Source organism: Mirounga angustirostris, unplaced genomic scaffold (assembly GCF_029215605.1).
Source record: "Mirounga angustirostris isolate CCGP_5_RB_7025 unplaced genomic scaffold, mMirAng1.0.hap1 SCAF_12, whole genome shotgun sequence".
NCBI lineage: Eukaryota > Metazoa > Chordata > Mammalia > Carnivora > Phocidae > Mirounga > Mirounga angustirostris.
This window is the reverse complement of record NW_026991720.1, coordinates 72,785,612-72,813,601: the sequence shown is the minus strand read 5'-3', so window position 1 is coordinate 72,813,601 and position 27,990 is coordinate 72,785,612. Positions and strand designations below refer to the sequence as shown.

The 27,990-nt window shown below is 39.2% G+C and overlaps 1 protein-coding gene and 1 long non-coding RNA gene across 3 annotated transcripts; one reads left to right on the top strand and one right to left on the bottom strand.

Moving 5' to 3' along the window:
- Positions 1 to 268: 268 nt before the first annotated feature.
- On the top strand, positions 269 to 21,141 carry STEAP2 (STEAP2 metalloreductase). Its single transcript, XM_045864766.3, has 5 exons — positions 269 to 814; positions 6,848 to 7,372; positions 10,100 to 10,627; positions 13,036 to 13,200; positions 15,395 to 21,141. The coding sequence occupies exons 2-5, from the start codon at positions 6,881 to 6,883 to the stop codon at positions 15,680 to 15,682; spliced, it is 1,473 nt and encodes a 490-aa protein (XP_045720722.1). The 5' UTR covers positions 269 to 814; positions 6,848 to 6,880; the 3' UTR covers positions 15,683 to 21,141.
- On the bottom strand, positions 2,038 to 27,990 carry LOC123835602 (uncharacterized). 2 transcript variants are annotated; one of them, XR_010406544.1, is made up of 6 exons: positions 27,849 to 27,988; positions 26,748 to 26,789; positions 24,472 to 24,539; positions 16,997 to 17,075; positions 9,786 to 9,946; positions 2,038 to 4,091 (listed from the first exon to the last, which is right to left on the bottom strand). It is a non-coding gene; the product is annotated as an uncharacterized LOC123835602 (long non-coding RNA). The 2 variants fall into 2 exon arrangements; XR_006788784.3 differs by lacking the exon at positions 9,786 to 9,946 and having other exon boundaries at positions 27,849 to 27,990.

Here is a 27,990-nt window from a genome sequence, read left to right as displayed (position 1 = left end):
TAAACATTTTATTACAAAGACACAATCCAGACAAAAGATGGTTTGGGTGGGTAGAGGTGAGGAAAAGAACACGTAGAGGAAAAAAAAGCGCAGTTTCTTGGAGACTTGTCAGGAGCTGAGAGTATGGAAGAGGGATCGGGGAGGGGGTGGGGCACGGCGTAATAAAAAGCCAAGTGTAGAGTGGAAAGGCGACTACGCAGCACAAAAGCAGTGGAGTAGAGAAGTGGGCTTGATTTTTCCAGAGCTGCTTCAAAAGGAACCACGGGGGAGCCTTGCGGAGACTGAAGGCGGGGTGCGGGGCGCAGGCAAGCGGCGAATACTCCGCAGCTCCCAGGCCGGGGAATACTCAAAGCCGGGGCGAAGCAGCCGAGCTCCCCGCGGCACTGCTTGCCCGGGTCGGCACTCACGGTCCTCCCCCAGCTCTCTCTGCGCACCCCCCGCCCGGGCCCCTCCGAGCTCCCGGGCGCCGCACCGCTCCCCACCTCCACCCGCGCGGCCCTCCGGTCGGCGTTCCCGGGCCCGCTTGGGGCTCCGCGCCCTCCCCGCGCGCAGCCCCTAGCGGCGCGTCACTGCGAGGCCGGCCTCCGCGCGCCTCCCTCCTCCTCCTCCTCCTCCTCCTTCTCTCCCGCAATACGCGATCCAGCTTGGGGAGGCGGGGAAGCAGCCGGAGCTCGACAGCCGCGGCAGCCACCCTGCAGCCGCCCGACGGAGGCGCGGTCCCTAGGCCCTGGTGCCCGGGCGGGCCCCTGGGGGAGTGGGCGCCGCGCCCGGAGAGCCGCCAGGCTCGCCCCAGCCCGGCGTGGGGGGCGCAGAGGTGAGCGGGTCGGGGAGGAGCGCGAGACCAGGTGGCGGCGGCGGGGTTGAGGGTCAAGATGCAGTCGTTGCCACACGCTGCCTGGGTCCCCCCCGGATTCCGCGCCCTCTGCGGGCGTCCGTCCTCATCTCCCGGCACCGGGAGGTGGGGAGTGGGAAGGCGGGGGAAGGGTGTCTGTTCCACCGATTGCGCCTTCTACTCCTCTTGGTCTTCCGCGAGCTCCCCAGAAAGTCCTGAGGCTGGGCCCAGGAGAAGGGAGGCCGGGAGAGACACCGTCCCAGGTAGGATGTGCCCCACAGGAAAAGGACGGGCAGGTTACCTTCGCCTTCCTAATAGTCTAGCTACCACTTTGGGTTCAGGCAGCGCGTCTCACAGAATATCATGCAGCGCTGCTTTGCGAAAAAGTATTTCTAGTAGTCATTTTGTTTATTAGCCAATTATGCGACCCTGGTGTGTTAAGGCCATTATGTGTTAGGAGGTAATTGGCCTCTTCTTTGAAGTGTCCTAAATTATCTTTGAGCCCCGTGTTCAGCCACAGCCAAAACTTGTTGAAAATTATGCCCTAAAAATCTTGCTCTTAAAATAGAGCAGAGAGATAAAATTTTGTCCAGAGATTTCCGTTTATTATCTTCCCCACCCCTTGGAGAAGGATTGGTGTCAGTTTTTACTCCTCAGGCAGTTCGTTTTTTAGATGGAAAAACTTATTCCGGGCCATGGTTAATTATCACTCATCACTGTGGTGGGTGAAATTGGGAGAAGTAGAATTTGAACTCCTGCCCCTTCCCCCACCCTCAGGATTAAGACTGAGTCCTAGTAACAGCCCCACTCCTGGGGACCCTTAAAATTCTCTCCAAAACACCTCCTCCCGGCCTCCCTGCCCAGACCCACCCCCCACACAGTCTTTCCACTTTTATTATTTTTTGGTTGTGTTGATCTCCTCTGTTTATTCTTTTTCTTTTGGTGAGTCTGTATTTTTTTTTTACCTTGCATCTCTCCCTCTCTTGTTTCCAAGCTTAAAAGCTATTTACAGAAGAACAATACCCATCCTAGATATTTTGCAGGCTATTTAGAAATGGTTTGCGGTTTCTTTCACTTAGCTAGTCAGTCTTTTTTGGGGGGGGTGGTTGAGACAGTATAAACAATGATAAATTGAGCTAATTATACAAAAAGGAAATGAAAAGCTGTATTCAAGCCACTTCTTGTTTTACTGGTGACATGGGAAATATACTTGTAGTGAATGAGCGTAATTATATTTTAATACTGAAAATGTAGCACAGATGAAGGCAAATACAATTTTAAAGAAAGGATCATAAATGAGTAAGAAAGGTGAGAAAGAGGGTACCTCAGAAGTTGGAAAGAGTAGGACTGCAGTTTCCAAAAAGGACACAATCAGGACATCAGGAGAGGCATTTATTCAGTGCTCAGCCAGTAACCATGACATTGACATATCACTTACTTTGGCCTGCCATGTCTTGATCAGCAAAGAGAGGGATCTTACCTGTAGACCTATTACATGTCTTTTGGTCCTCACATTTTTTTGATACATTCAACAACAAAGAATATTTATTGCATTCTTATTTACAGGGCTGATTCAGTGTCTGGTGGGGACCCATATCCTGGTTCATAGACTATCATCTTGCTGTCCTCACTTGGGAGAAAGAGAGAAAGAGCTCTCTAAGGTCTATTTTATAAGGGCACTAATTCCATTCAAGAGAGTTCTACCCTCATGACCTAATCGCCTTCCAAAGTCCACACTTTCTAATACTTTCCATTGGGAGTTAGGATTTCAGTATAAGAATTCAAGGTGGCAGGCGGTGGGGGGTGGGGGTGGGAACACAAGCATTTAGTCCTTAACAAGAGTTGATCTTTTTAAGCAAGTGACCATAACTATATGCTGTGGAATCTAGGGTGGGTAAAGAGAAACCAGGAGGAGGCTGATGGAGAGTGAGAAAAGAGTGGATCAGTGCATCAGCTTTCTTCGCTGACTTGAATTATCACTGCAACTCTTTGACTAAGATTATTGGAAGGCTCCGAGATGGTGTTTGGAGATGTCAGAAAGTGAATGACTGAGTGGGGTGGAGCAGAGATTCATTGTTTTTGATGAATGACTGATGGAAACAAGAGGCCATGAGGTTGAACGCCTTATCCATTTGAATGAAGACATCCTGGAGAAGGATGACAACTGTTGGTTGGCCCAGAGAGGAAGACTGTGTGTAAGACTATGTTTGTCAAAGTCACTAGTGATAGAGTAAGCTAGAAGTCTGTAGAGGACAACAGTGCTTAGAGGGAGGTTTTACGAGGTGCCACGAGCCTCAGAGGAGCTGAGTGTCTGTAGGAAAGGAGAAGAAAGGTTCAGATGTGGCCTTGCAAAGTCAAAAATACACCTACCCCATCCTTGTGGCTCTGGGGGATTACAGTTTCTTGATAACCTATCTAAATCATCAGGTTGTAGATGTCATCCAGATCTCTGAGGACAAATTAATGCCCTAGATGTTTATATGTGAAACAAATTAGGTTCTATTTATATAGCATAACAGCTGCCATTCAGCCAGAGGAATGTCAAGGAAACCCTTCTAAACAAAATCTTAGGAGGCCACGTAGCTGAGTATAATCCAGTTCTTTGACCCTGATGATTTAATACTTGAAGTATTAAATGCAAAGAGCAGGTCAGATGGCCATTCAAGAAAACTGTGACCTTGAAATTTCAAGGAACCCATGTGCTACTTAAATACACTTTTAAATCAAGCTCATAAAGTTGAAGTGTCACAGTGTTAAATATAAAGTGATATTACTATTATTATATAGCTTTAAGACTTGGAAACAAAAGGGTTTTAGTATTGGACTGCAGGCGTCAAGTACAACCTCTTTGTTTCCCATGTAACAGAGGAAACAGACTCAGAAAACAAGATTTCAGAAGCCTCAGCCTGTCCTTCCTCCTCAATACCTCAAAAACAAAACTTTCCCTCAATGCCATAGTCTTCTCAGTTCTTTCGTCTGTATTACCTGGGAATAGCATTAAATGAAAAGGTAGAGAGACTCGGGCCTTGCTAGTCAAAGTGTGGCCCATGAACCACTAGGACCAGGGGCATCACCTGGGAGCTTGGGAGAAACAGCATCTTGAGCCTCACGCCAGACGTAGAGAATCAGAATGTGCATTTTAACAAGATCTCATATTCACATGGAAATTTGGTAGGCAGCATTCTAGAGCAAGTCAGTCCACTTGGAAACCCGTCCACTCCAATCAGCAGGGCCTCTGATGCCTGGAGAGCTGGAGTCCCTTGTGAGACAGAAAGAAAAGATACCATTGCTGGACCATTCTGGGATGTTATGACCATTCTGGATGTTATGAAACAACAGGAACAAAGTATGCTGTGCAGTGGGATGACACATTTTAAGGAGTGGTACTGACCTTTCCAGAAAGCGGGGAAAGGGATATTGCAAAATAGTGAGTGGTCCTTCTGACACTGCTCCTGCCAGAGGAGGAGAGGGGGCGGGGCAGCACACATGTTCCTCAGCTTCCCGCATTCGGGGCAACTGTTACTCTCTGGCTAGTGTTATTTTTCATTATTACAACAATGCAAAAATGAGCATAAATGAGGATCAAAATGCCACATTTGTTATTTCCAAATAGCAAACTAAATATTGGCTTGAATCCTGAATCGTTTAGTAGAGTTGTTTTCAAACGTGGCCACGTTAGAACACCCGATGATCTTAAAAAAAAAATCCTGATGCCCAAGCTGGACTCCAGACCAATTAAACACAAATCTGGGTGGAGGTGACTAGGTATCACTGTGTTTTAAAGCTCCTTAGGTCATTGCAGTGTGCAGCTAGAGCTGAGAACCACTGCTTTAGTAGCTCTGACTACAATTCTGCCTCTCCACTTACTCAAGTGATGGGATCCTCTGTGACTCCCAGAGCACCAGGCAGAGTCAGCAAGCTTCATGCTCTTGCTTGTGTGTTTGAAAGCCAATGGGGCAATTTGGGAGATGCCACAATCTCTACTCAGAACTCGGGACTGGGATATAGGCAGGACACTTGGGTTCCTGTGTGTGAGTCTAGTAACTCTTTTCCCCCTTAGGCAACATATATGATTAGGGGTATGTTGGCCAGGTCACCTTGGATCGTTGAATGAAATGAGCACTAATTTAATGACTTCTGGTTCCTTTAACTCCTCTTGATTCCTAAGATAGCCCATGATCTCTCCAAGAGGATGTTGATGTTTTGTATTACTCCAGCGCCTCTGACCTCTGCCTGGTCTTCTGAGTGCATGGGGAGCAGATAATTACCACCCCTTCCGTCTTGAAAAGTGTGAAATGAAACGTGTAATAGATTCAAAAAGAGTGCATTTTCTCCTTTCCCAGGATCCGAGTTAGACATTAAGATCACTAGCTAATGCTGAGGAGTGAACCACGGCCAGAGAAGGAGAATATACTAACCTGAGCACAACCATCACTGTTCCAGCTTGTCCCCCCACCCCCTAAAGAAAAAGCCCTTAAATTCTGTACCTGCACCAAAGTGACACGGGCCTTAGCTGGACTGCCTGGGCTCTAATCCTGGCTCCCCGACTTTCGCACTCATCACCTTGGACATATTAATTAATTACCTTCTGCTTGCCTCAGTTTCCTCATCTTCTAAATGGGCATGACAATATTAGCACCTATCTCATAGAGCGGTCGTGGGGTTCAGTCTGTTAACACAAACAGCACAAACAGCTGGTACATAGAATGTGCTTTATGAGTATTAGGTAATATTGTTTTTCTAAAGATGAACTTACAGGTTTTTTGGAGTCATTGTGATCATTGTGATCCATTTGTAGGGTAAAAAGTTGAGTTTTTCCGTGTCTAGTCTAAATTCTAACTTTCGTAAAAAACCCCAAAACATGTTTTTTGAAGCATTCTACCTGTTCCTGTAAAATCCATTAAATCCTCTGTGGTGACCCACATCCGCTGTAAGCATAAGAGAAATTGTACAATGGGGATGGAACGGAAGAGTATTTTTTGTTCAGATCCAACAGCGACACTGATTCATGGCCATCTGATGTGTTTTCTTGAGCAAGTTATTACAAATATCAACATTTCCGATGTTAGTCACTTAAGTAAAAGAGAATTTGACAGATTTTTTCAGGAAAAATAACTGCATCGTATTCTATGAAGCCAACAAAAGGGGAAGAAAAAGATTTCATAAGTATTGTGTAATTTAAGACCATAAAAACATTGCTAATCCCATTTTCATTGGAAAACTTTCTCAAGAAATATCATTTCTTGAGAAATATCCCTTCTATCATGAATGATAGAAGTCAGTGGTATTTAATTAATCCTCTGTTATATTTTAAAGTCTGTTTTTCTTAAAATATTATTTAAATGCCAGGGAGGGGTTCATTTTTTATTAACTGGTCTATCTTACTGTCATTTAATAATAAGGTCACTCATTAGCTATTGAGGTATTTAGGATAATTTATAGACTCCACCCCGAATGATTCTAGCCAGTTTTAAATAGGGTTTTTTTGTGGCTTTTCTGTCTTCTCTTGTCATGTATACCCTCACATGCTAGCACAGTCCCCGCCACCTCTAATGGCATTTCTGACTGGCTGCCTCTGATCTGGGTAATCACTTGGTAGAACTGTGTTTTTTAAAAAATTCTAGGCGAAAACTTCAGTCTCTTGCCTTTTGTGCTCTGCTTCTCGAAGAGAGGTCAGGAGACCAGCAGCCATTGGCACCACCTTGTTGGAAAGGAAGACTGTCGGGCCTCACTCCCGACCTACTGAATCAGAATCTGCATTTTAACAAGATTCTCGGGTGATTCATGTGCACATTAAAATTTTAGAAGCCCCACTTTAGGATATCAACTTTGTGACAGTTCATTTTTCTACTCTGACATCCTTTGTTAGCTTACAAGTTATGTCTGGCTGGGTTCAAGGTTTTTATAGCTTGCCAAAATATTTTACCTCTAGAAATGAGGGGTGTTATTATAATGTCTGGAAGTGGATGAATGCCTGGTAATAGGTAATTGATGATTTTATTTTCTCTCCCCTAGGATTTCTCTGGTGATCTTGAAAGAGCCTGTATCATGGAATCGATCTCTATGATGGGAAGCCCTAAGAACCTTAGCGAAACTTTTTTGCCGAATGGCATAAATGGTATCAAAGATGCAAGGAAGGTCACTGTGGGTGTAATTGGAAGTGGGGATTTTGCCAAATCGCTAACGATTCGACTTATTAGGTGTGGCTATCATGTGGTTATAGGAAGTAGAAATCCCAAGTTTGCTTCCGAATTTTTCCCTCATGTGGTTGATGTCACTCATCATGAAGATGCTCTCACAAAAACAAATATAATATTTGTTGCTATACATAGAGAACATTACACCTCCCTTTGGGACCTGAGACATCTGCTTGTGGGTAAAATCCTGATTGATGTGAGCAATAATATGAGGATAAACCAATACCCAGAATCCAATGCTGAATATTTGGCTTCATTATTCCCGGATTCCCTGATTGTCAAAGGCTTTAATGTTGTCTCGGCTTGGGCACTTCAGTTAGGACCTAAGGACGCCAGCCGGCAGGTATGTATTTTTTTTTTAATTTTTAAAATTTTAGTTTCTTCTTATTTAATTATTGAAGCATAGTTGACATACAGTGTTATATTAGTTTCAGGTATGTAAGATGGTGGTTCAACAATTCTGTACGGCACTCGGTGCTCACCATGAGAAGTGCGGTCACCATCTGTCACCGCACAACATTATTAAAGTACTATTGACTGTGTTCCCTCTGCCGTACTTTTCATCTCCGTGGCTTACTTATTTTATAACTGGAAGTTTGTACTTCTTAATCCCCAATTTTATTGGTATTTATCTGGTATTTTGTATTCATATAGTGAAACAAATGTCAGACATTTAAAAACCACATTCTGACACTCTCCAGTGATTATCATTTTGAAAACCGTGTATGAGCCCCTGAAAATTCATGTCCTGACCTTATAAGGGTACATTTCTATCCCTATAAAATAATGTGGAAAGCTGAGAAAATTACTTGGACTTTCCTGTCATAACCAGCTAATTCAGGAAAGGGCAAAGTTGGCTGACGAATAATGGGACACATTGCGTTGGGTCTCTCCTGGCTTTCTCAAAAATAGAAACAATAAGAAACATGTCTTTTTTCTACCTCTGTCTATCTCCCCAACTCTCCTCTCTCCCGCCCCCCCTCCCTCCTCCTTCCTGGCAGCTATTTGGTAACAGTATTCCATCTGTGTAAGAAACACTATTTAGTATGATCCTCAAGAAGAATGCTTTAGAAGAGCCTTTTTATTTTATGAAGATTATTCGTAGAATTTAAAACAGTGCAGTTCGTTTTATTTAAAGTGTAGATTTTAATCTGTGTGGGGAGGTAGATTGGATTTCTTAGGTTCTTTTTTAGGGTATGGGTTCTATCTAGCTCAACTTGAGAATAAAGAAGATGGGGAGCTCCATCAATGCCTTTATGGAACGAGAGCTTTTATAAGTAAACACATAAAATAGTGCACCTTAAATATTTTTAAAGGTGTCGTTATGCATTAGAGGTGAGCATGATGATAAAGTACTTTTATTATTTTTGTTCATAAAGACAGTTCATGCCTTAGATTCAGTGTCTTAGAAAATGAATTCAAGTATTGTATCACCGTGATAACCATTCACTTTCAAATCTTTAATTTGGAAGACTAGTAAAAGATTATATACTTTCTAAATCCTTTTTTCTTTTGGATATCCATCAAAGTTTAGGAATGGATACATACCAAACAAACTAGGGATAAACCTAAATTTAATCCTTTGCCCATCATTGTGGTAATTTTAATTCTTTAACAACTACAAAAAATACAAACTACAAAAAATATGGAATTGAATTCAAAGTGAGCTACAGAAGTAGTTTCATTTGTATTCCATAGTCCTGCCTTTGTTATGAATGTTTGATTTATACATTTAGGTTTGTAAATTAAATGAATTTTAAATTTATTTCAATTTAAATGTTACAGTTTATAGGTTATATTTATAGTTAAATTTTATTACAGGGTTTGTTTTTTTTTTTACAAGAAATAAAAAAAGGTCAGCATTGTCACAGCTGTAATAAATTAATTTAGAATGCTTTTCTTTATTTCTTTGGAATATGGGTATTCTTCCCCACTCCACTTTAGAAGTTCATGAAAATTTGTGTAATAATATAGACTTTGTTATTCATCTGGCTAACGTTAGGTAAGATTAATAATCCAAAGAGCTCTACATTGTCAGCATGATGCAGATTTTAGCATGCAAATATTTCAGTGTGGTCTGTTCCAGAGACCTTATATAAACATCTTCAGGGATATATTTAGGAATTTGTTTTCCCCAAACATTACCCAGAGACTTTATGGCAATATTTTTCGAGCCCTGAGTGAGTTGACCTACCCATAAGTAAGGGTGGCTCACTTCAGCAATGAATTTGTGCTCAACAAGTATTTGTTGAATTTTCAACTACAGTAATATTTCTAAGAGGTTTAGGTAGTTTGAAAGTCCAACCTCACCCCCACCCGTCACTTCATTATATAGAAGTAACACCTTAATCTTAGATAATGGCAGTTGCTTTACTGTTTAAATTAAGCCTTATAATACCATTTTTCCCCCACACAGGTATAGTATCCTTATTTACAGATGAAAGAATTTCATATTCTGATCAATGAAGCAATATAATAACTTGAGATTATTCATGGTTTTTTAGATAACCTGGTGAATCGGTTTCTAAGCCAAAGATAAATTTTACAAATAGTACAGCATTGTGACATAAGTTAGAGATTTTTAATTGCAAATTCAACCATCCAAAGTCCATGCCCATCTTCTCTCTTGCTGAATGTCTGTAAAGGACAGCGCTTGTAATCCCTCTACTAGACAGAATCACTGCAGTCTTAGAATAAGGTATTGTCCTCGGAAGCCTGGGGAGCCCACCCCACCCTGAACTCCACCTAGACCTTACCTTGCCGCTACTGAACCACACGTTCTAGAAACCTTTCTTTCCTCCTCCTTCCTTCCCCTGCAGATGCCCCAATCCCAGGTTCCAGCCGGTTTTTCCTGCATTTTATTTTCATATCATCACAGGTAGCAAGGACTTTGTTGTTTCTATGACACTGTTTTAACCTATTAATAAATAGATTAATATGTTAATAAATGCTTTATCTCAACTTTTTGCATCACTCGAGGTCATCACATGCTCCATACATGAAGTGGACCTTGTGAACGTCACCATTTTTATAAACAATAGTACTGATGAGTCTTTTGTTTTTGCCGCAGGTCTATATATGCAGCAACAATATTCAAGCTCGACAACAGGTTATTGAACTTGCCCGTCAGCTGAATTTCATTCCTGTTGACTTGGGATCATTATCATCAGCCAGGGAGATTGAAAATTTACCCCTGCGACTCTTTACTCTCTGGAGAGGGCCAGTGGTAGCCGCCATTAGCCTAGCCACGTTTTTCTTTCTTTATTCCTTCATCAGAGATGTGATACATCCATATGCTAGAAACCAGCAGAGTGATTTTTACAAGATTCCTATTGAGATTGTGAATAAAACCTTGCCCATAGTTGCCATTACTTTGCTGTCCCTGGTATACCTAGCAGGTCTCCTGGGAGCTGCTTATCAGCTTTATTACGGCACCAAGTATAGGAAATTTCCACCTTGGTTGGAGACCTGGTTACAGTGCAGAAAGCAGCTTGGATTACTAAGTTTTTTCTTCGCTTCGGTCCATGTTGCCTACAGCCTCTGCTTACCAATGAGAAGGTCAGAGCGGTACTTGTTTCTCAACATGGCTTATCAGCAGGTATGGAACATGCTTGTTATTCATCAGATACTAGTAAAATACTTTATCAGTATAATCTGTAAAATGTGAGATTTAAAATAGTGTCAAATTTTACAGACCTTGTGATGGAAATTTTGGCATATTTAGGGAGGGGAAAGAATTTGTTCTTTATACAGTGTTTCTGTATAAGAATTATGTGGCCGATTCAAAATCATTTAGGCTAAAAGCTGCTGCTATCCCTTTCTTTGAAGAATAAGAACAGAAATAAAGGGTTAGTAGGTTTTTTCATTCCTTTTTTTTTGTCATGACTGCAATGATTGCTTTTTGCATTAAACAGTTATTTCAATGTTTAATTTGGCCGTGTTCTGTGAAATGATAGGCAATTCTCAGTAAACATATGCAATAAAATTAGAACCACTGAAAATACAAAACAAAATAGGAAGCCAAGATCAGGAGGCATACATATACAAGGCTTTTGTTATCAAAAAGAGGAGGAAATCACTCAGGTGAAGCTTTAGTTCCTGACGCGAACCTTTATAGCACTCAGCTCTGAACGAAAATCTCACAAAGCTTCATCCAAGGAGCTTGATGATGGAGCCGAGTATGAGTTTCCTCAATGATTCCCATTCAGCAAATGTAACATGAGGGGTTTCACTGATGCTGTTTGATGTAGCATTTACCAGTGACAGCGAGGACACTGCACCAAAACAAATGGGAGCTTTTGCATTTCATAAGGAACCAAGGCATCATGATCCAAGTATGTAGCGCTTGGTACTTAGGCCTATTTCAACAGTTTCAACCTAAAATAGTGTGAAAAAAATTAGTAAATTGATGTTCTTTAAGCCATTGTCTCTGTAAAACCCTTCTTCTCTTAACTGAATACTAAGGCTTTGATAACTGCTCCACCAGCCCCCTCACTGGGCATGGAGTTGTTTGCACAGATCTCAGCCCCTCACGGAGGCTGAGCCTGGACACCATCTTAAATTCTTCAAGCTCCTTCTGCCTCAGCCCTTACCCTCCCCCTCCCTGAGGCCCTTCTACTCTGCTCTACTTTCACTTTTTTCAATAGCCTTTACGACCTCCTGATACACTTTATGTTTTCCTTGTTTATTGTATGTACAATAAACTGCTTACCAATGAGAAGGTCAGAGAGACACTTGTTTCTCAACATGACTTATCAGCAAGTAAGTTCATCGGAATGTAAGTTCATGAGAGGAGGGACCTTTGTCTGCTTTGTTCACTGATATATGCCTAATGCCTAGAACTGTGCCTGGCACCTAGTAAGGTGCTCACGAAGTCTATCTGTGGGACGAATGAATGAACTGGGAGGCCGGGTAGGTGCAGGTTGTAAGCTCTGGGTCTACCGAGGTATGTTGCTGTTCTGTATTGTTGTGTAGACATCAAACAAGATAATAAGAGCCTTTTTCCACAGAGGAGCTCTGTGGCTTTTTTCGGGATGTTGGTATGATTGTTCCAGGGGCCTAAGGCTCAGAACTAACTTTTTTTTTTTTTAATTCCAAGTTTGTTTGGTTAACTGGAACTGGACAGAGTTAAACTATGTTAAGTTAGAATCTGTTATCCATGAATAGATAGTTATTTAAATCAAAGCTTTAGCCCAGGGAGTCCAACCTTTGATTTATACTCTAATTTTATTGTTTACATGTAAACAGACAATTCTGAAAGTAGTCCCTATAGAGAATACCACACATTCAGAGTTAATCAAGTCTGACTTGATTATATATGTATTATCAATGTAAGGAAAAGACATTTGGAAAAGTACTATAGAAGAATGAGGCAATAGGACAGTTGGAAAAGCATAGCAGTGAGGCAATTCAAGAGAATAAATGTTTGCGTTCAGTCTCACTTTATCCATAGGGAAATCTCAGCTTCCTGAGGAAAAGAAAGTAAGAAAAAAGAAATAAATTACATACAAATATTCTTCAAGTGAGAAAAAGAGATACATAATTTAGAAATTCTCTTCCTGGATTCTAAGTTGATCTAAAGCCAGGATGTACCCAAAATAGTCAACCGAGTTTAAACCAACTTAGAAAAGTACTTCAAAACTAAGTCTAACTGCCAGTACTTTTTTTATGTCACCTTGGAACCAACCACTTGGCATTCCTGGTCTTGGGACTCCAGACTCCCTGTAACTGTGATGTATGACAGTGTAGGTGGCAGATTTACCCACCCCCTCGCATGTATGCAAGGAAAGAGAGACTCTTAGTCCTCCTTTTATTTAACTCTCCCTTCTCTTTTCCCCACATCTGGCACAATACCATCCGGTAATAGGTTCTCCATCCCAGTCTGTTAAATTGAAAAAATACAGCTTAAATATGTCTATATATGATGTATTCTTATGCCAAGAGTGAACTGTGCTGAATCTGTGAATATTCTGCCAAATAGAGGAAATTCACATTTACTCTCATTAGGTTCATGCAAATATTGAAAACTCTTGGAACGAGGAAGAAGTTTGGAGAATTGAAATGTATATCTCCTTTGGCATAATGAGCCTTGGCTTACTGTCCCTCCTGGCAGTCACCTCTATCCCGTCAGTGAGCAATGCTTTAAACTGGAGGGAATTCAGTTTTATTCAGGTACGTGGGTTTTTTTGGTGAGAGGTTGGGCGGCATAGAATTTAAGTGTTAAGTACAGTTTAATTTTAAATATGCTTTTTTTTAAAAGAATGCCTTTGGGGCTGCATTTATGTATCTAGCTCAAGGAACGAAAATTGCTGGAAGCCAGCCTAGGACCATTCTGGTTTAGCAAGCAAAAGACCAGTACAGTATTCTACTAGAAGACTTTGATAGCCCTGCCTACTGTGTTATGGATAAAGTTTGTTTTAAAAAGAAAAAAAATGAAGGTGGGGGATGGGTAAGCTTAGATCAAGTTCAGTGCCAAAAGTCAGTTTGTTACTTGACCAATGAGTGAAGAATTTCTTTATATTTTGAGTCACTCTGATCCGTCTAGAAAAATATCATTAATTTGAATTCAAGTGGGGAGGTCAGTCTGAATATTGTAAAAGAAATGTGTGTGTAAACACACAGACACAAATAGTGGCAGATTAGGTGACTGGGCTGATGGATTGCAACAAGCAACCACCCTTATGAATCCTGTTCGTATATGTATTTCGTGTGTTAGTTGTATATATGTGTCTGTGAGTATATACAAAAGGGTTTCAAAACGGCTCTGTGTTCTTTAATAAACATTCACCTTCTCCAATAAGAGTTACTTAATAAATGTACATATTTATAAAATATGTAACTCAAATTTAGACCCCACCTATATTATCACAAAGTCAGTATTGGTTGTATCCAAATAGTTTATAGCACAATATGTGGGTGACTCTCATTTGGTGGTACACTCAATTCTGTTTTGTTTTGTTTGTCTATGTGCTTGAGCTTTTTTTTTTTTTTCCCCAAGTCATCTAAAGAGCTCATTCAAGTTAAGGGCATCTCCCTATCTGAATTCATTTTTCCTTTTTGAAGGAAAGAAAACATAAATAGTTTTCCAACTGTCAGTTTAATCACACCTGAATAGAAATAGAAGGCCCTCTGATAAAAGGTGTTAGATGGGTGCAAGTGGGGGCGCCTGGGTGGCTCAGTTGGTTAAGCGACTGCCTTCGGCTCAGGTCATGATCCTGGAGTCCCAGGATCGAGTCCCACATCGGGCTCCCTGCTCGGCGGGGAGTCTGCTTCTCCCTCTGGCCCTCCCCCTCTCATGTGCTCTCTCTCTCTCTCTCTCAAATAAATAAATAAAATCTTAAAAAAAAAAAAATTCTTAAAAAAAAAAAAGATGGGTGCAAGTGATCATTAAATTGAGATGAGTAACTGTAAAACAGAACAGCTTTCTGCTAGAGAGTTGATCCTTTCCCAGTGAAGTTAGACATTACATCATTAGACTGATGTGATGTTACAGAGACCATTTCTCAAAGTAAGCAATCAAACGTAGTAATTTAGGGAGCCCAGAATCCTGACCTTTTAGATTTTCACCTATGAACCGCTTAATGGAAGTACTCTTAATAATTTCATTTAATGTGGTCAATAAAACCACATGTTTGAAATGTTATTCATATTACATGCTAATACTATAAGATTTTTCATATTTACCTCCAGCTAGTATATATATGTGGGGCAGGGTGTGGGGGGAGTGTATACCCAATGAGAATGCTTTTCAGCACTTAATTTTATTATATATGTATATATATGTGAATATATATACATATATATACACATATTTTTTAATACACATAACTGGTGGAAATGTGGATAACCTTTGTAAAGAAGTTCTGCAGTTTTCATCAGTACTCTTAAGGAAAACCCAGATGTTTTGACCAGTAATCCCCCTATTAGAAATAAGTTCTAAGGAAATAAACCAAAATACAGAAAAGGGCTTATAGTGGAGGAAAGTTGGAAACAGTAAATGATCAACAAAAAAGGAATGATTAATTTATAACACATCCATTCAATAGAATATTATATAGCATTTGAGTCATGTTTTCATATTTAATGACATGAGGAAAAGGTTCTTGATATAATAATCAGTATTAAACTATATGCAGTGTGGCTTTATTTGTATAAAATAAGATGTGCAAACACATAAATAAATATATATGAAATTTATGGAAATATTAAAATTGTTTAATTCAATAGAGAACAAAGAGTAGCACAATAATTTAAGATAAAATAGTTTTAGCACACTGTAAGTATGGTGTAGCTGGACAGGTTAATTTATGAGTTTGAATAATTTGTTCCTTATTCTCTGTTTCTTTTTCTTCCTCCTCTACCCAAGTCTACACTTGGATATGTCGCTCTGCTCATAAGTACTTTCCATGTTTTAATTTATGGATGGAAACGAGCTTTTGAAGAAGAGTACTACCGGTTTTACACCCCACCAAACTTCGTTCTTGCTCTTGTTTTGCCCTCAATTGTAATTCTGGGTAAGATCATTTTACTCCTTCCATGTGTAAGCCGAAAGCTAAAGAGAATTAAAAAAGGCTGGGAAAAGAGCCAATTTCTAGAAGAAGGTATTGGAGGAGCAGTCCCTCATCTCTCACCGGAGAGGGTTACAGTAATGTGATGATAAATGGTGCTTCATTGATGCCATGTAGAGTTCCACTCATGCCATTGTTTTTATGACTTTCTTTATGTCATTTGCAAGTGCACTGTCAAATTGATGTGGGCTGAAATCTGTCCAGTAAGATCTCAACCAAATTAGTGGTAGGAGTTTCTTGAAATTAATTTTCACAGATGTCGTATTTTGGCAATATGAATTTTTGTTGTCAACTTGTCCATTTTGTTTTGCACAACCATAACACTCTTGTTATTTTAACAAACTGTATTCCATAATCAGGCAAAGATATTTCTGGTTAATAATATAGATACAACATAATGTTAAAAAAACCAGCAGAATTTTAAGTTTTAGTATAATTTAATGGATATGTGTTTTTTTTTTTTTCTGAAGCTTACCTAAGGTTTTCATTGTTATCCAGCTCAAGAAATAGAAATGCATAATCACACATTAACTTTAAGAAAGGTCACATTACATTAGCATCTAGGTAAGGGTAAATGGTAACATTCCTATATTTTTCTCATAAGATCGATTTTGAAGAATGTAATTAATTATATGAACCAGTGTGATCTGTGAACAAACACAAATTAAAAAAAAAATCGAATCTGAAATTATAGTTGAAATGCAATGGAGACATGAAATGCATACTGATAATATGTACCTCATGAAAGATTTTATTCCTTATCTTGTTACAGAGCAGTTTCATTTGCCTGTTATTATGTTAGTTAGGGAGAAGACCATGATATTTGGCTTCCAAAAGTGATTTTTCTAATAAGGTACCAAGCCTGGGAATCTTACAGTTGTTTCCACTTAAAGGGAAGGTGTGAAATTTACCCACCAATAGTTGTTTGTCAGCTGATCTATGTTGTTGCACGTTGGTCAGACCCCACTTTTATCTGCTATAAGATTTTACTGACGTTCACTGAGGGATGGTAACATGCCAGGCACTGTTCTAAGCACTTTACTTATATTATCCCATGTTGATATTTACAACAAGTCCACGACAGAGGTAGTTACTATCCTTATTTTACGTATGAGAAAACAGAAGTTAGAAGAGTAATTTGCCCAAGGTCATGCAGTTAGTAAGAGGCAGAGCCAGCATTCAAGTCGAGGCAGTCCTATTTCAGAGGCTCCAGTTTTAACCGCCAGGCTGATGGTCCCTGCTCCGTCCCCATGCATTACCATGATGCCAATCTGGATGCTTCCTCTTTGGTCAGTAAAGGCATTGACATTCTTTACAGTGTGTTGTGGGTATCAAAAATTTATGAAAATATTACAATCATATATTTATGATTGCTTGTGGGATAAACTACAGTTCCTTACCTTGCAAGAGGATCTTGCCTGGGACATGACCTTGGAGACCCATGGCGGTCCAATACGATTCCCTATGCAGTGAGGGACTCTAGGAGAGATAGGACCATAGCAGTTTTAATGAATGGCTGAGGTCCTATAGAATCTTTAAAAATCCCTGTAGAGTTTTTTCTCTTCCAGAGAAGTCCTCCTGCCTGTTCAACCGTTCAGTAGGGACCAGTTTGCAAGCATTAAGGATATTAAGAAAAGTGGTTAGGGGCACCTGGGTGGCTCAGTCATTAAGCGTCTGCCTTCTGCTCAGGTCATGATCCCAGGGTCCTGGGATTGAGCCCCACATCAGGCTCCCTGCTCCGCGGGAGGCCTGCTTCTCCCTGTCCCACTCCCCCTGCTTGTGTTCCCTCTCTCACTGTGTCTCTCATCAAATAAATAAATAAAATATTTTTTTAAAAAAAAGAAAAGTGGTTAATTATAAATCTACTCTAGAGATATAATAATCATACATATTATTCATAAAATTTTTTAGTGCTGACATTCCACATTAAAACTGCATTTTGTTCAAACCTTGATTAGAATGCCCAACATTTTTTTCCCATTTGTTCTTTCCTTATTAAACTAGAAAGTTGCAGATAAGATACAAGTATGCATTATGTAATTATACAGCCTGAAATTATAACTTTTCTAAACTTACCCACTGAGGTACTACTGAATGCAGCCACAATAAAAGGAGTTTTGGTGTGGGGGCAGAGGGAGAGAGAGAATCTTAAGCTGGCTGCACACCCAGGGGCCAATTGGGGGGCTTGATCTCACGACCTGAGCCAAGATCAGGAGTCGGACACTTAACCAAGTGAGCCACCCAGGCATCCATAGAAGGAGTTTTATTTAGTGGAAGCTACCTTTCCCACCATTGGCTCTTTCCCTACTGCTGCACCCTGTCAATTTGGTAAATCACTCATGATTCTCTGGTGTTCTCAGTGAATTTTAAGTATCTTGTACTTCTTAATTGAGCTCTCCATTTTCTTTATTTTAATTCTGTTCTTTCCCTCTTGATAATCACTTACTTGCTAGTTCTTAGTAGAATTCAGTTGGGTGATAACTTTTAAAGGGAAATACCCATAAACTGTTGTAGGGCATTACTGAAATTAACAGCATATTTTCAATATTTGCTCCTCAAGTTTCACTCTCAAGACCATGCTTTCACCAGTTAATGTAAAAATACAATGAAATATTCTTAAAAGTTAGATGACTATTGAATTATATTGTTGCATGTGTATATTAAGTAGCCAATAATATAAATAACATTATCAAGGGCGTCTAGGTGGCTCAGTTGGTTAAGTGACTGCCTTCCGCTCAGGTCATGATCTTGGAGTCCCGGGATCGAGTCCCATATCGGGCTCCCTGCTCGGCAGGGAGTCTGCTTCTCCCTCTGACCCTCCCCCCTCTCATATGCTCTCTCTCTCTCATTCTCTCTCTCATAAATAAATAAAATCTTTAAAAAAAAATAATCATTTATAAATAACATTATCACTACTACAGATAAATGGGGCCTTTGAAAATGTGAAAATAAAAACAAAATTTATGAAAATGTATATAGGATGTAGCTTTTGTTTCAAATGATAATATCTCCTTTTTAGTACTACAAAGATGAAATAATTTTGAAGTTTTAGAATAAATGTAATATATTCATTATAATTCTAAATGTTTAAAAGCCTTTCTAAAAATACAGAAATATTGACTTTTGTTTATTTAATTGACTTTTAATTGCTTTATTTTACCATTTTCTACCAGATTATTTTTCTTACTCATTATTTCTCATAATCACTTTTTTTTAAGTCATTACTCTGGCCTCAGAAGTAGGACGGAATTCTGCTCTTGCTAGGTATGAGAAAGTGGTGGGAACTCAAGTAGTGCGGTTTGTTTCCTGATGTGTATTTTGAGAAGTGCCCCTGAGAAAATTATAAGAATGTAGAAAATATACCCAGTCTTAATCCTATGCAAAAAAACTAAGTAATTTTTTCCTAAGAGGAAAATAATCATGGGCTGAATCATGCTATTTAGCGTTTGTGTGCAGATTTCATATGTCTCCTCTATTAAGAATATTTAAAACCATGTTTAAATAAGATTATATTCATGCTAACATATATTTTTCAAAGCATATATGGAAATTTAGCCCAGATTGTCTACATGTAGAGATTTTTATTTAAATTTTAAAATATTTTAAAGTATGAAGAAATTATATTTATAGGTATTTATTGGAGATAATTATTTTGTGCTACATACAAGATTGGCTAGTGAGCTCCAGTATTAAGCTACCTGATTAATTTCTTATAAATTAGCCTAATCTTGACTTGATTAAGGAATTTTACTTTCAAAATTAATTTGATAATAGTAATTTAAGGTATATTCATACTTACAAATTATGAAAATTATTTGTGTAAAAGGGCTTCAAGAATATATCATATCCGGGGCGCCTGGGTGGCTCAGTTGGTTGGGCGACTGCCTTCGGCTCAGGTCATGATCCTGGAGTCCCGGGATCGAGTCCCGCATCGGGCTCCCTGCTCGGCAGGAAGTCTGCTTCTCCCTCTGACCCTCCCCCCTCTCATGTGCTCTCTCTCTCTCTCTCTCTCTCTCATTCTCTCTCTCAAATAAATAAATAAAATCTTTAAAAAAAAAGAATATATCATATCCGATTTTTGTATTGTTTATCTCTTACATGATAAAATTTTAATTGTTTTTAATTGCCTTTTGCCATTAAACTGTTTCATAATAAATTCTGTACGAAGAGTTTTGCCCCCAAATAGAGGTTTATTTGTGAAATGGCAGGTTTCTTATGTGATATTTTAAATGAAGTACCCATAAATGTAACTCATAACTATTTCTTTAGGAATACTTTAAACACTGAACCTGTGTCTGTAGAATCTGTTTTGAAATAAGTATTCAAACAGCCTAAAATTTGGTGTTGAAATTATTTTGTGAATTCCTGATCTAAAGTATTGCTACACATAGTATAACATGTCTCAGTCGTGTTATGATTTCTACTTGTGATGTGTTGTCATGAAAAGGAGATAGATGCTCTACCCTCAATTGTTCATAAGTCAGTAAAACAAATTCTGGTAAATATTCAGTATATGTAATTGCTCTAAATGAACCTGTACTGATTTTCGTGGAAACACAGCCTGTTCTTACCTTTGAACAGTGAATTTTACAGGAATGAATGGGTTCTTCAATTTTTTTAATGCAAGAAAATTATAAAGTGCTAATATTCAGAGATTCTGTCCAAAACAATATTTAGTTCAGCCTAACACACATACATACTGCTATTTTTTTAATTTTCCACATCATTGGCCTTCCATCATGCAGTCATCCAAAATTAGGGCAGGCTATACATATAGGATTCTCCCAGTGGCTGGATAGGCTAAATGAAATCACCAAAACAGGTGCTTTTGTATGATTTTCCAATTGCCAGCTTCAAGGAAGTATCCTCTTAAGATTTTCCTTGAAGGTCCTTCATAGCTTTGCAGGTATCCAGCCTGCAGAGGAACTGGAGGTTGTCTCCCAATGTCTGGTTACCCTACTTCTTGAAAAGCTGCTGCCCATCACATTACTCAACTGCCCTTGCAGTTAGGTGTCCCAATGGGACTGAGGGTTGGCCAGTGAGATGTAGGGGGACGTATGAGTAACTTCTTAGAAGTCTCTTCAAAGAAAAGCAGCATGTGTTCTTTATCTCATTCCTCCATCTTGCTGCCGGAATTGTGGATACAACAGGAGGCCTGGCAAATGTCCAAGAGGACCAAGGCCACACCGGAAGGAATGCCAGTTAGAAACTAGAAAGATCTTGACTCCTTCACTATTCGACTCCCTTTTCCTATATTTGACCTGCTGTATATTTGGGTTTCTTTATATGAAGTCAAAACAAATCCATTCTGGCCTTCAGTTCTTTGTCGTGATACTGTTTAACACTGTTTGAATGAACTAGATTGCAGTAAATCTTACCTTTAAAAGTTTTTAAAGGATAATGTGCGATTCACATTAGAATTGATTTTCCACTGTTAATTATACTCATTTTCTTGCCTTGATCTTTCATTAGATATTTTGTATCTGCTTGGAAAAATACCATCTTCTTTATAACTGTGTAATGGGTATTTGTTAAAACTCTGTAATCTCCAAAATATTGCTATCAAATTACATGCCATGTTTTTATATCATTCTCATAGATATGCCTTATGAACATCTAAATAAAAAGTGTTATTTAATGTGTTTTAACTTCTTTTTTGAAATGTTATATACAAATGGATTTTTCTTTCTTACTGAATAATAATTTCAATATTTGATGGAGACCATCTATTTCTTTGTAGAAGTATCTAGAAAGCAATACATGTAATAGTTTTGGGGTTTTGGAGGTTTTCTTTGTTTGTTTTTGCCAAGATAGTCATTTAGGAAAATACCCACCGAATGAGGTAATATTTTAAAAATTATTTCAGGGGCACCTGGCTGGCTTAGTCCGTGGAGCATGCAACTCTTAATCTCGGGATTGTAAGCTTGAGCCCCACATTGGGTTCAGAGAGTACTTAAAAATAAAGACTTTAAAAAATTTTATTTCGGGGCACCTGGGTGGCTCAGTCGGTTAAGCATCTGCCTTCGGCTCAGGTCATGATCCCAGGGACCTGGGATCGAGCCCTGCATCAGACTCCCTGCTCCGCGGGAAGCCTGCTTCTCCCTCTCCCACTCCCCCTGCTTGTGTTCCCTCTCTTGCTGTGTCTCTCTGTGTCAAATAAATAAATAAAATCTTTAAAAAAAAAAATTTATTTCATTTTACTAGCATTCATTAAGTATCTTTAAACCAGGGCTCAACATATAATAGTCAAGCTATATTTTCTAAGCTCCCTGATAGCAAAAAACTGTATCTTATTCACGAGTATATTCCCAGTGTCTAATGCAGGATGATTCCACAGATACTAATGAGATAATGCTGACTCATCTTTAGAGAAAATTATGTTATTTATCACCCTACCTTCATGCGGCTGTGCCTGCATCCTCCTGCCCACACCCCTCCCCATCATTGTCTCTACCTCTTGCCTTGCCTGCTGGCCACCATCACCACCGTCTTAACACTGTGTTGAGGAGAAACGGACATTGGTGCCTGTGCATGGGTCTGGGGAAGCTCTAGCTTGCCCTGCAGCTGCCAGGAAATGCATGGGTGTTAATGTCCTGAGAGTAGAGTTGCCAGGTAAAATACAGGACACTCAGTTATTATGAAATGCAGACAAACAATGAATAATTTTTTATGTAATTCTATTACAAATATTGCATGGGACTTTTTTTGTTTGTGTTTGCTAAATCTGGCAACACGACCTGAGGGTTATCTTTGACCAAAGAGATGTAGCACAAGAGGGAGCTGGTGCATAAATTCTCCCTTCCTTTTCCCCAGATAAGCTGTTCCTTAGTGCAGTAATTCTTAAGGCCTCCATGAAAATATCATAAAAGACTAAGCAATTAAACTGCATTTGTTCCAAAGCTATGGCCAGCTCAGTAACACCTATATTTGCCAGCCTCCACTTCTACCTTTTCCTGACCTGCTTCCCAGAGAGAGTGCCACCCATTAAAGTGGCAGCAGGTAAATGTTTGTCATTTGTTTATGGTAGGCTCTAGGGAACCTAGGCTGGCAAATTAACTTTGGTAGTGGATTCTTCAAATAGAAAATGAAACATGACATAAATGATGATTTTGACAAAGTCAGGCACTCAGGCTCAAAATTCAGATCGGTTGAGAGCTCAGAGTGGATACATCTCCCAAGGGCAGATTCACGTTGATCAAATGTACAGTGATTGTTAAATCAGAATAGCCGTTTATCACCACTGTGAGAAATAATCAATGTCCTACAGGTAAGGATAGCAGTGTTGCCTTAACTAAGCATATTATATTCTTTAATTTGTTCTTTATAAGAATTTATATTATAAACCAAAGTATGCTGGGATTTGTTACAGACTGAATTATATCTCCCTAGAATTCATATTAATTCATAGGGCCTTTAAAGAGGTAATTAAGTTAAAATGAGTTCATATGGGTAGGCCCTAATCCAAGGATGACTGGCGTCCTTAAAAGAAGAGGAGATAAAGACAGAGAGGGAAGACCGTGTTATGACAAAAGGAGAAAATGGCCATCTATAAGCCAAGGAGAGAGGCCTCAAGAATGAAACCAATCTTGGACATTTTAATCATGGAGTTCTAGCCTCCAGATTGTGAGGAAATAAAATTTCTGTTGTGTAAGCCACCTAGTCTGTGGTATTTATTTTGGCACCCCTAGCAAATTAATATAGATATGGAATCAGAGCAGGTCAAGTCAGTTATAGACCTTGAATAATTAATGTTATTGGAATAAACTTATCTGTTTAATCCTGCTCCACAATAAAGACAGTTCTATCCTGGGGGTACTACCTCTAACCTCCCACCATGTAAATACAATAGTTTTTAGTTTTAAAAGCTTGAGAGCATTTTCATTTCATGGAATATTCCTATGTCGTGGGACTGAAGCTTTGATCAGGTAAGAAGTGCTCCATAAATTTGTTTCATTTACATATTACCATTGATTTAGTTTCTCCTTTAAGCATGAATAGCTCCTCCACATTCCTGTTTAAAAAATCACTTGCAATTTGGATTATTAGTACATTTTTTATTAGAATGGTTGACTTCAGAGGTGGCTGTTCTTTTACTTTTGTTTTCTGTTGCATGTACTTCTTACTCCCAGATTTGAACTAATGATTCTGTTGGAAAGAAGCAATTACTTTTCTTTCTCTCTTAGGCTTTGTTTCTGTAACAATCAACCTGAAAGATTTTTTAAAACACTAAAGTAGATGAAATTCCAGCTTTATATTGTTCTTCCTGTTACATAATTCCCCTAAAGCTAATCTACTAAGACTATACTCTAATTACATTTTCTTAAGTGCTATAAAAATTCTCTGTTTAAAATAGATTACTCTGACTCACAAAGGAATAACATTTGCTTGAACATTTGGAACATCTGGCATGAGTTTAGAGACTACAAAATTCATATGTAATCTAAAATACTTAATAGAAACATTCTTAAGTTGTACTAATGCATAATTATAATTTTACTAAACATTGCTAATTAGGTGCAAACAAGTAACAGAAAAAATATCAGAAGGACAATGTTATTTCTTAATATTACACTTATGTTAAAAATATACTTTATTTTAAAAGTTAAAAATCTGGAACTCATGATGTAATATGTTGGCTAACTGAATTTAAATAAAATAAAAAATAAATGTATATACGTCAACATATCATTAAAATGTCTAATCTTCAATCTACAGCTTTTAAGAAATTGCAATTTTAACTTAACAAAGATGTTAAATTCTACAAAATTGTTATCAGAGTGAAGCATTTCTATTCTCTAATTTTAATTCTCATATGTTTCTTTACTATTATCTTTTTGTTGAAATAATTTACCATTTCAGTAGTTAGCCATTTTACCTTTACGTCCTTTTGTGTTCTGGTGTCTGGAAAATGTCCTGTGCTCTTGACTTAGAGCCTTCAGAAATCTGTATTAAAGAAGGTTCCATGAATAATGATTAAACTTAAATCCACTACCTAATTTAAACACTTAAGGCTTTTTTTTTTAAGATTTTATTCATTTGAGAGGGAGGGAGAGGAAGAGGGAGAGAGAACCTGAGAGAAAGTGAGAGAGAGGAAGAGGGAGAGAGAATCTGAAGCAGACTCCACAGTAGCACAAAGCCCAACGTGGAGCTCCATCCCACAACCACAAGATCATGACCTGAGCTAAAACCAAGAGTCACTTAACCAACTGAGCCACCAGGTGCCCCCACTGAAAGCTTTTTAAAAGCTTAATTGGTGCACTTACCAAAAAGTTAAGTCGGTTGGGCATCTGCTTTTGGCTCAAGTTATGATCTCCGGGTCGTGGGACCGAGCCCCATGAAGGGCTCCCCACTCGGTGGAGTGTGTGCTTCTCCCTCTCCCTCTAAACCCCACTTATGCTCTGTCTCTCTCTCAAATAGATAATTAAAATCTTAAAAAAAAACTCCAAAATAATACTAATGAAAACACAAGCACATACACACTAGACCAGTGCTTCTCAATTTTAATGTGCATACTAATCACCTGACAATCTAGTTAAAATGGAGATTCTGCTTCACTTAGTCTCTCCTGGGGCCAGAACTTACAAATCCCTAACAAGCACCTAGGTAATGCCTATGTAGGTAGGTAGTTCAAGGACCCCATTTTGAGTAACAAGGACTTCGTGTTTACCTTACTCTGGATAGCTTATGAAATGCTTTAATTTGGCTTCAAATCAAATTTAAAAACGAATTTATAATTTAATGAACATTTACTGAGCACCATTCGCCAGACCAGGAGCAAAACATCACCCAGTAACTTGTTACACGTGCAAACCCTTGGACCCCAGACTTAACTGAAGCTGACTCTGGAGGTGGGGCTCAGGTGTTGGTTTTAATTAGCTTTCCAGATGATTCTGATGCATGCTAAATTTTGAGAAACACTACCCTAGATACTGTGCTGAGGGTTTGGGGTGCAAATCTGGATAAGAGGTTCTCCTTGCTTTCAAAAGTCTCTAGTAGGAAGGGGTTGGGCAGCTGAGTCAATAAATACCACTAAGTATGTGGTGAGTACAAAACCATATGACAAAGTGGCATCTAACAGAGGATGTAAAGAAGGTTCCCCCCCCAAAGTCACATGAGCTGAGTTTCATAGAGAGCTAAACATCTGCAGACAGTCCCATGTACAACATATGCAAAGGTAAGGCAGGAAGAAGCTTGGTAGCTTTGTAAAACAACAAATAATTCATTCAAGATGGCTTGAATGTGGAGTGTTGGTTGCTTCTCACCTGGTTGCCTCTCACTCTCAGAGTAAAACAAATACCATTAGAGCTAAAAACAAAAAAAACAAAAAAACACAAAATTGGGATCTTTTAACTTCCCAGGTAAGGCAACCCATTTCTATGAAGAATTTCACTGATTTCACTGAGACGGAGAAGAGTTTTTAAGTGCTAGAAAGGGGAAGCTCATGGGAGTTATGCTAATTAAGCATTGGAAACTGGTGCTCTGGATATAGGACAGAATGAATATACAGGTTTGTAAACAATTGAAGTAAAGTAAATATCCTTGTGCTTGTGTGTCAGGAAAGTGCAATTAAGTCCAATGAGGACAGTGTCACTTTCCAGTCACTGAGGTTTATGGACCCTTATCAGAATCAGCCTATTGTGCTGAAACACAATAGTCAGTTGATAACCACCAAATAAGCTCTGCTTTAAGTGGAAAATTTTTCTTCACAGTCCCTCCTCTGCATCTTTCCTTCTGAGATGCCAGGCTCAACACACAAAGGATAACCAAATCATCCAGTTGTCAGCTCTCCATTACTATACTATATTTGGGTGCCATTCTCACAGAATTCCATTGTGTTTATTCAAGTGATTTCAGTCTCTCCTTTTGATGTGGTATACTCAGAATGTGCAACAGCAATTCAGCTGACGTTAATACACTTGACACACCCTTTACACTCTCCTGGAGTAATAGCAACCTTAGACCTACTGAACCCACCTCTAGTTGTAAGGTCTGAGAGGAGCTCTAAAAATACCAATGAGTAGCTGTAAAGATAAAAGAAAAAAAGAATGCTGAAGTCGAGGCAAGGGAGTTACAAGGAGGGGAGAGTGGTCAATAGGGTAAAATACTAGAGATTAAGTACAGCAAGATGAGGACAGGAAAGTGTCCACAGACCTTGACCACAGTGTAGGTGACCTCAGGGCAGTTTCAAGGAACCTAGGATGAGGAAAGTGGAAGAATAAACATAAGTGAGGAAATAGTTACTAGAAATGCTCAATTCTCTTTCAAAAAAGCTTGGTTCCTTTGGCTATGATTTACATCAAGTGCTTCCATGCCCAATCTAGTTTTTCTGTTTCTTTTTATTTGTACCACCAGAAATGTCATTCAGTCAAATGTCGGATGTTTGAACCGGTTAAGGAACCTTAGAAATCACCGACCAACCAGCTCATTCTACAAATGAGAGAAATGCTGGGAGGTGAAGTGAAATTTTCACGAAGTTTGTTACGTGTAATTTTTAAGGCTATAAACTTTATAGACAATATAAAAATTCACGTTTAAATCTTGAAGAGTTTCCGAAGGCTAAAAAAAAAAAAGACTGAAAGGTTTAAAGGATTTTAAGATATGTTTTCATAGCCACGGCTTTGGGGGTGATTAAGTTATACTGGTGATTATCATGAGCAGCTTTCCATTAAAGTCTTGACCTTTCTTGTGTCATTACTCAGGATACGATGGATAGATAACACAATAATAAAGATAAAGATAATCCTGACCATTTACCTGAGTACTTATTAAATGCCAAGCACCGCTTTACAAAACTACCATCTCATACTACCCTCTCACAGCAATCCTACTGGTAAGAAAAGTGAAAAACTGACGCGAAAAGATGGGGAAAGTGGGGCTTCCTTGTGTTAATTTGCTCTAGATTCCATGATTTGACTCAAAAGCCTGTAACACTGTGTACAATACCTTGTTTGTTATTTAACTGTCTGGTAGAGCCACTAAAGTACAAAAGAGATAAAAGGCAGGGAATGTCGGTGACACTGGTCACTTCTCCGCGACGATAAACTGCTCCGCTTCTACCACTATGTATCTATCCATCATCCATCACTCTCGTGTCCGACATCCACCTCTCATTTCTCCACCCACTCATGATTGATTTAAGAAGGCCCTTGAGAGCTTGTTTGGAGGTTCTAGCAGGGGAGATTTAAGAAGGCCCAGCGCAAACTAGCAAGACTGAGACACGTAACGCCAAGGTAACACTCCACTACTACGTACCGAAGTCTTCTACTGCCTCCTTCCCGCGCGCGAGCAAACCCAGCCACCGCGAGCGTGAAGACACACGTTAGGGTTTGGGGTAGTTTGGCTCCCCGGGCTTCCGTAAGAGCCGGCGCCTCTGCAGCCCCGGCCCCGCCCCTAG

Excerpts from the sequence above, each read along its gene's own strand:
- STEAP2 (XM_045864766.3), top strand. The coding sequence starts at position 6,881 with ATGGAATCGATCTCTATGATGGGAAGCCCTAAGAACCTTAGCGAAACT. Across the intron at positions 7,373-10,099 it reads CTAAGGACGCCAGCCGGCAG|GTCTATATATGCAGCAACAA; the intron begins GTATGTATTTTT and ends TTTTTGCCGCAG. Across the intron at positions 10,628-13,035 it reads TCAACATGGCTTATCAGCAG|GTTCATGCAAATATTGAAAA; the intron begins GTATGGAACATG and ends TACTCTCATTAG.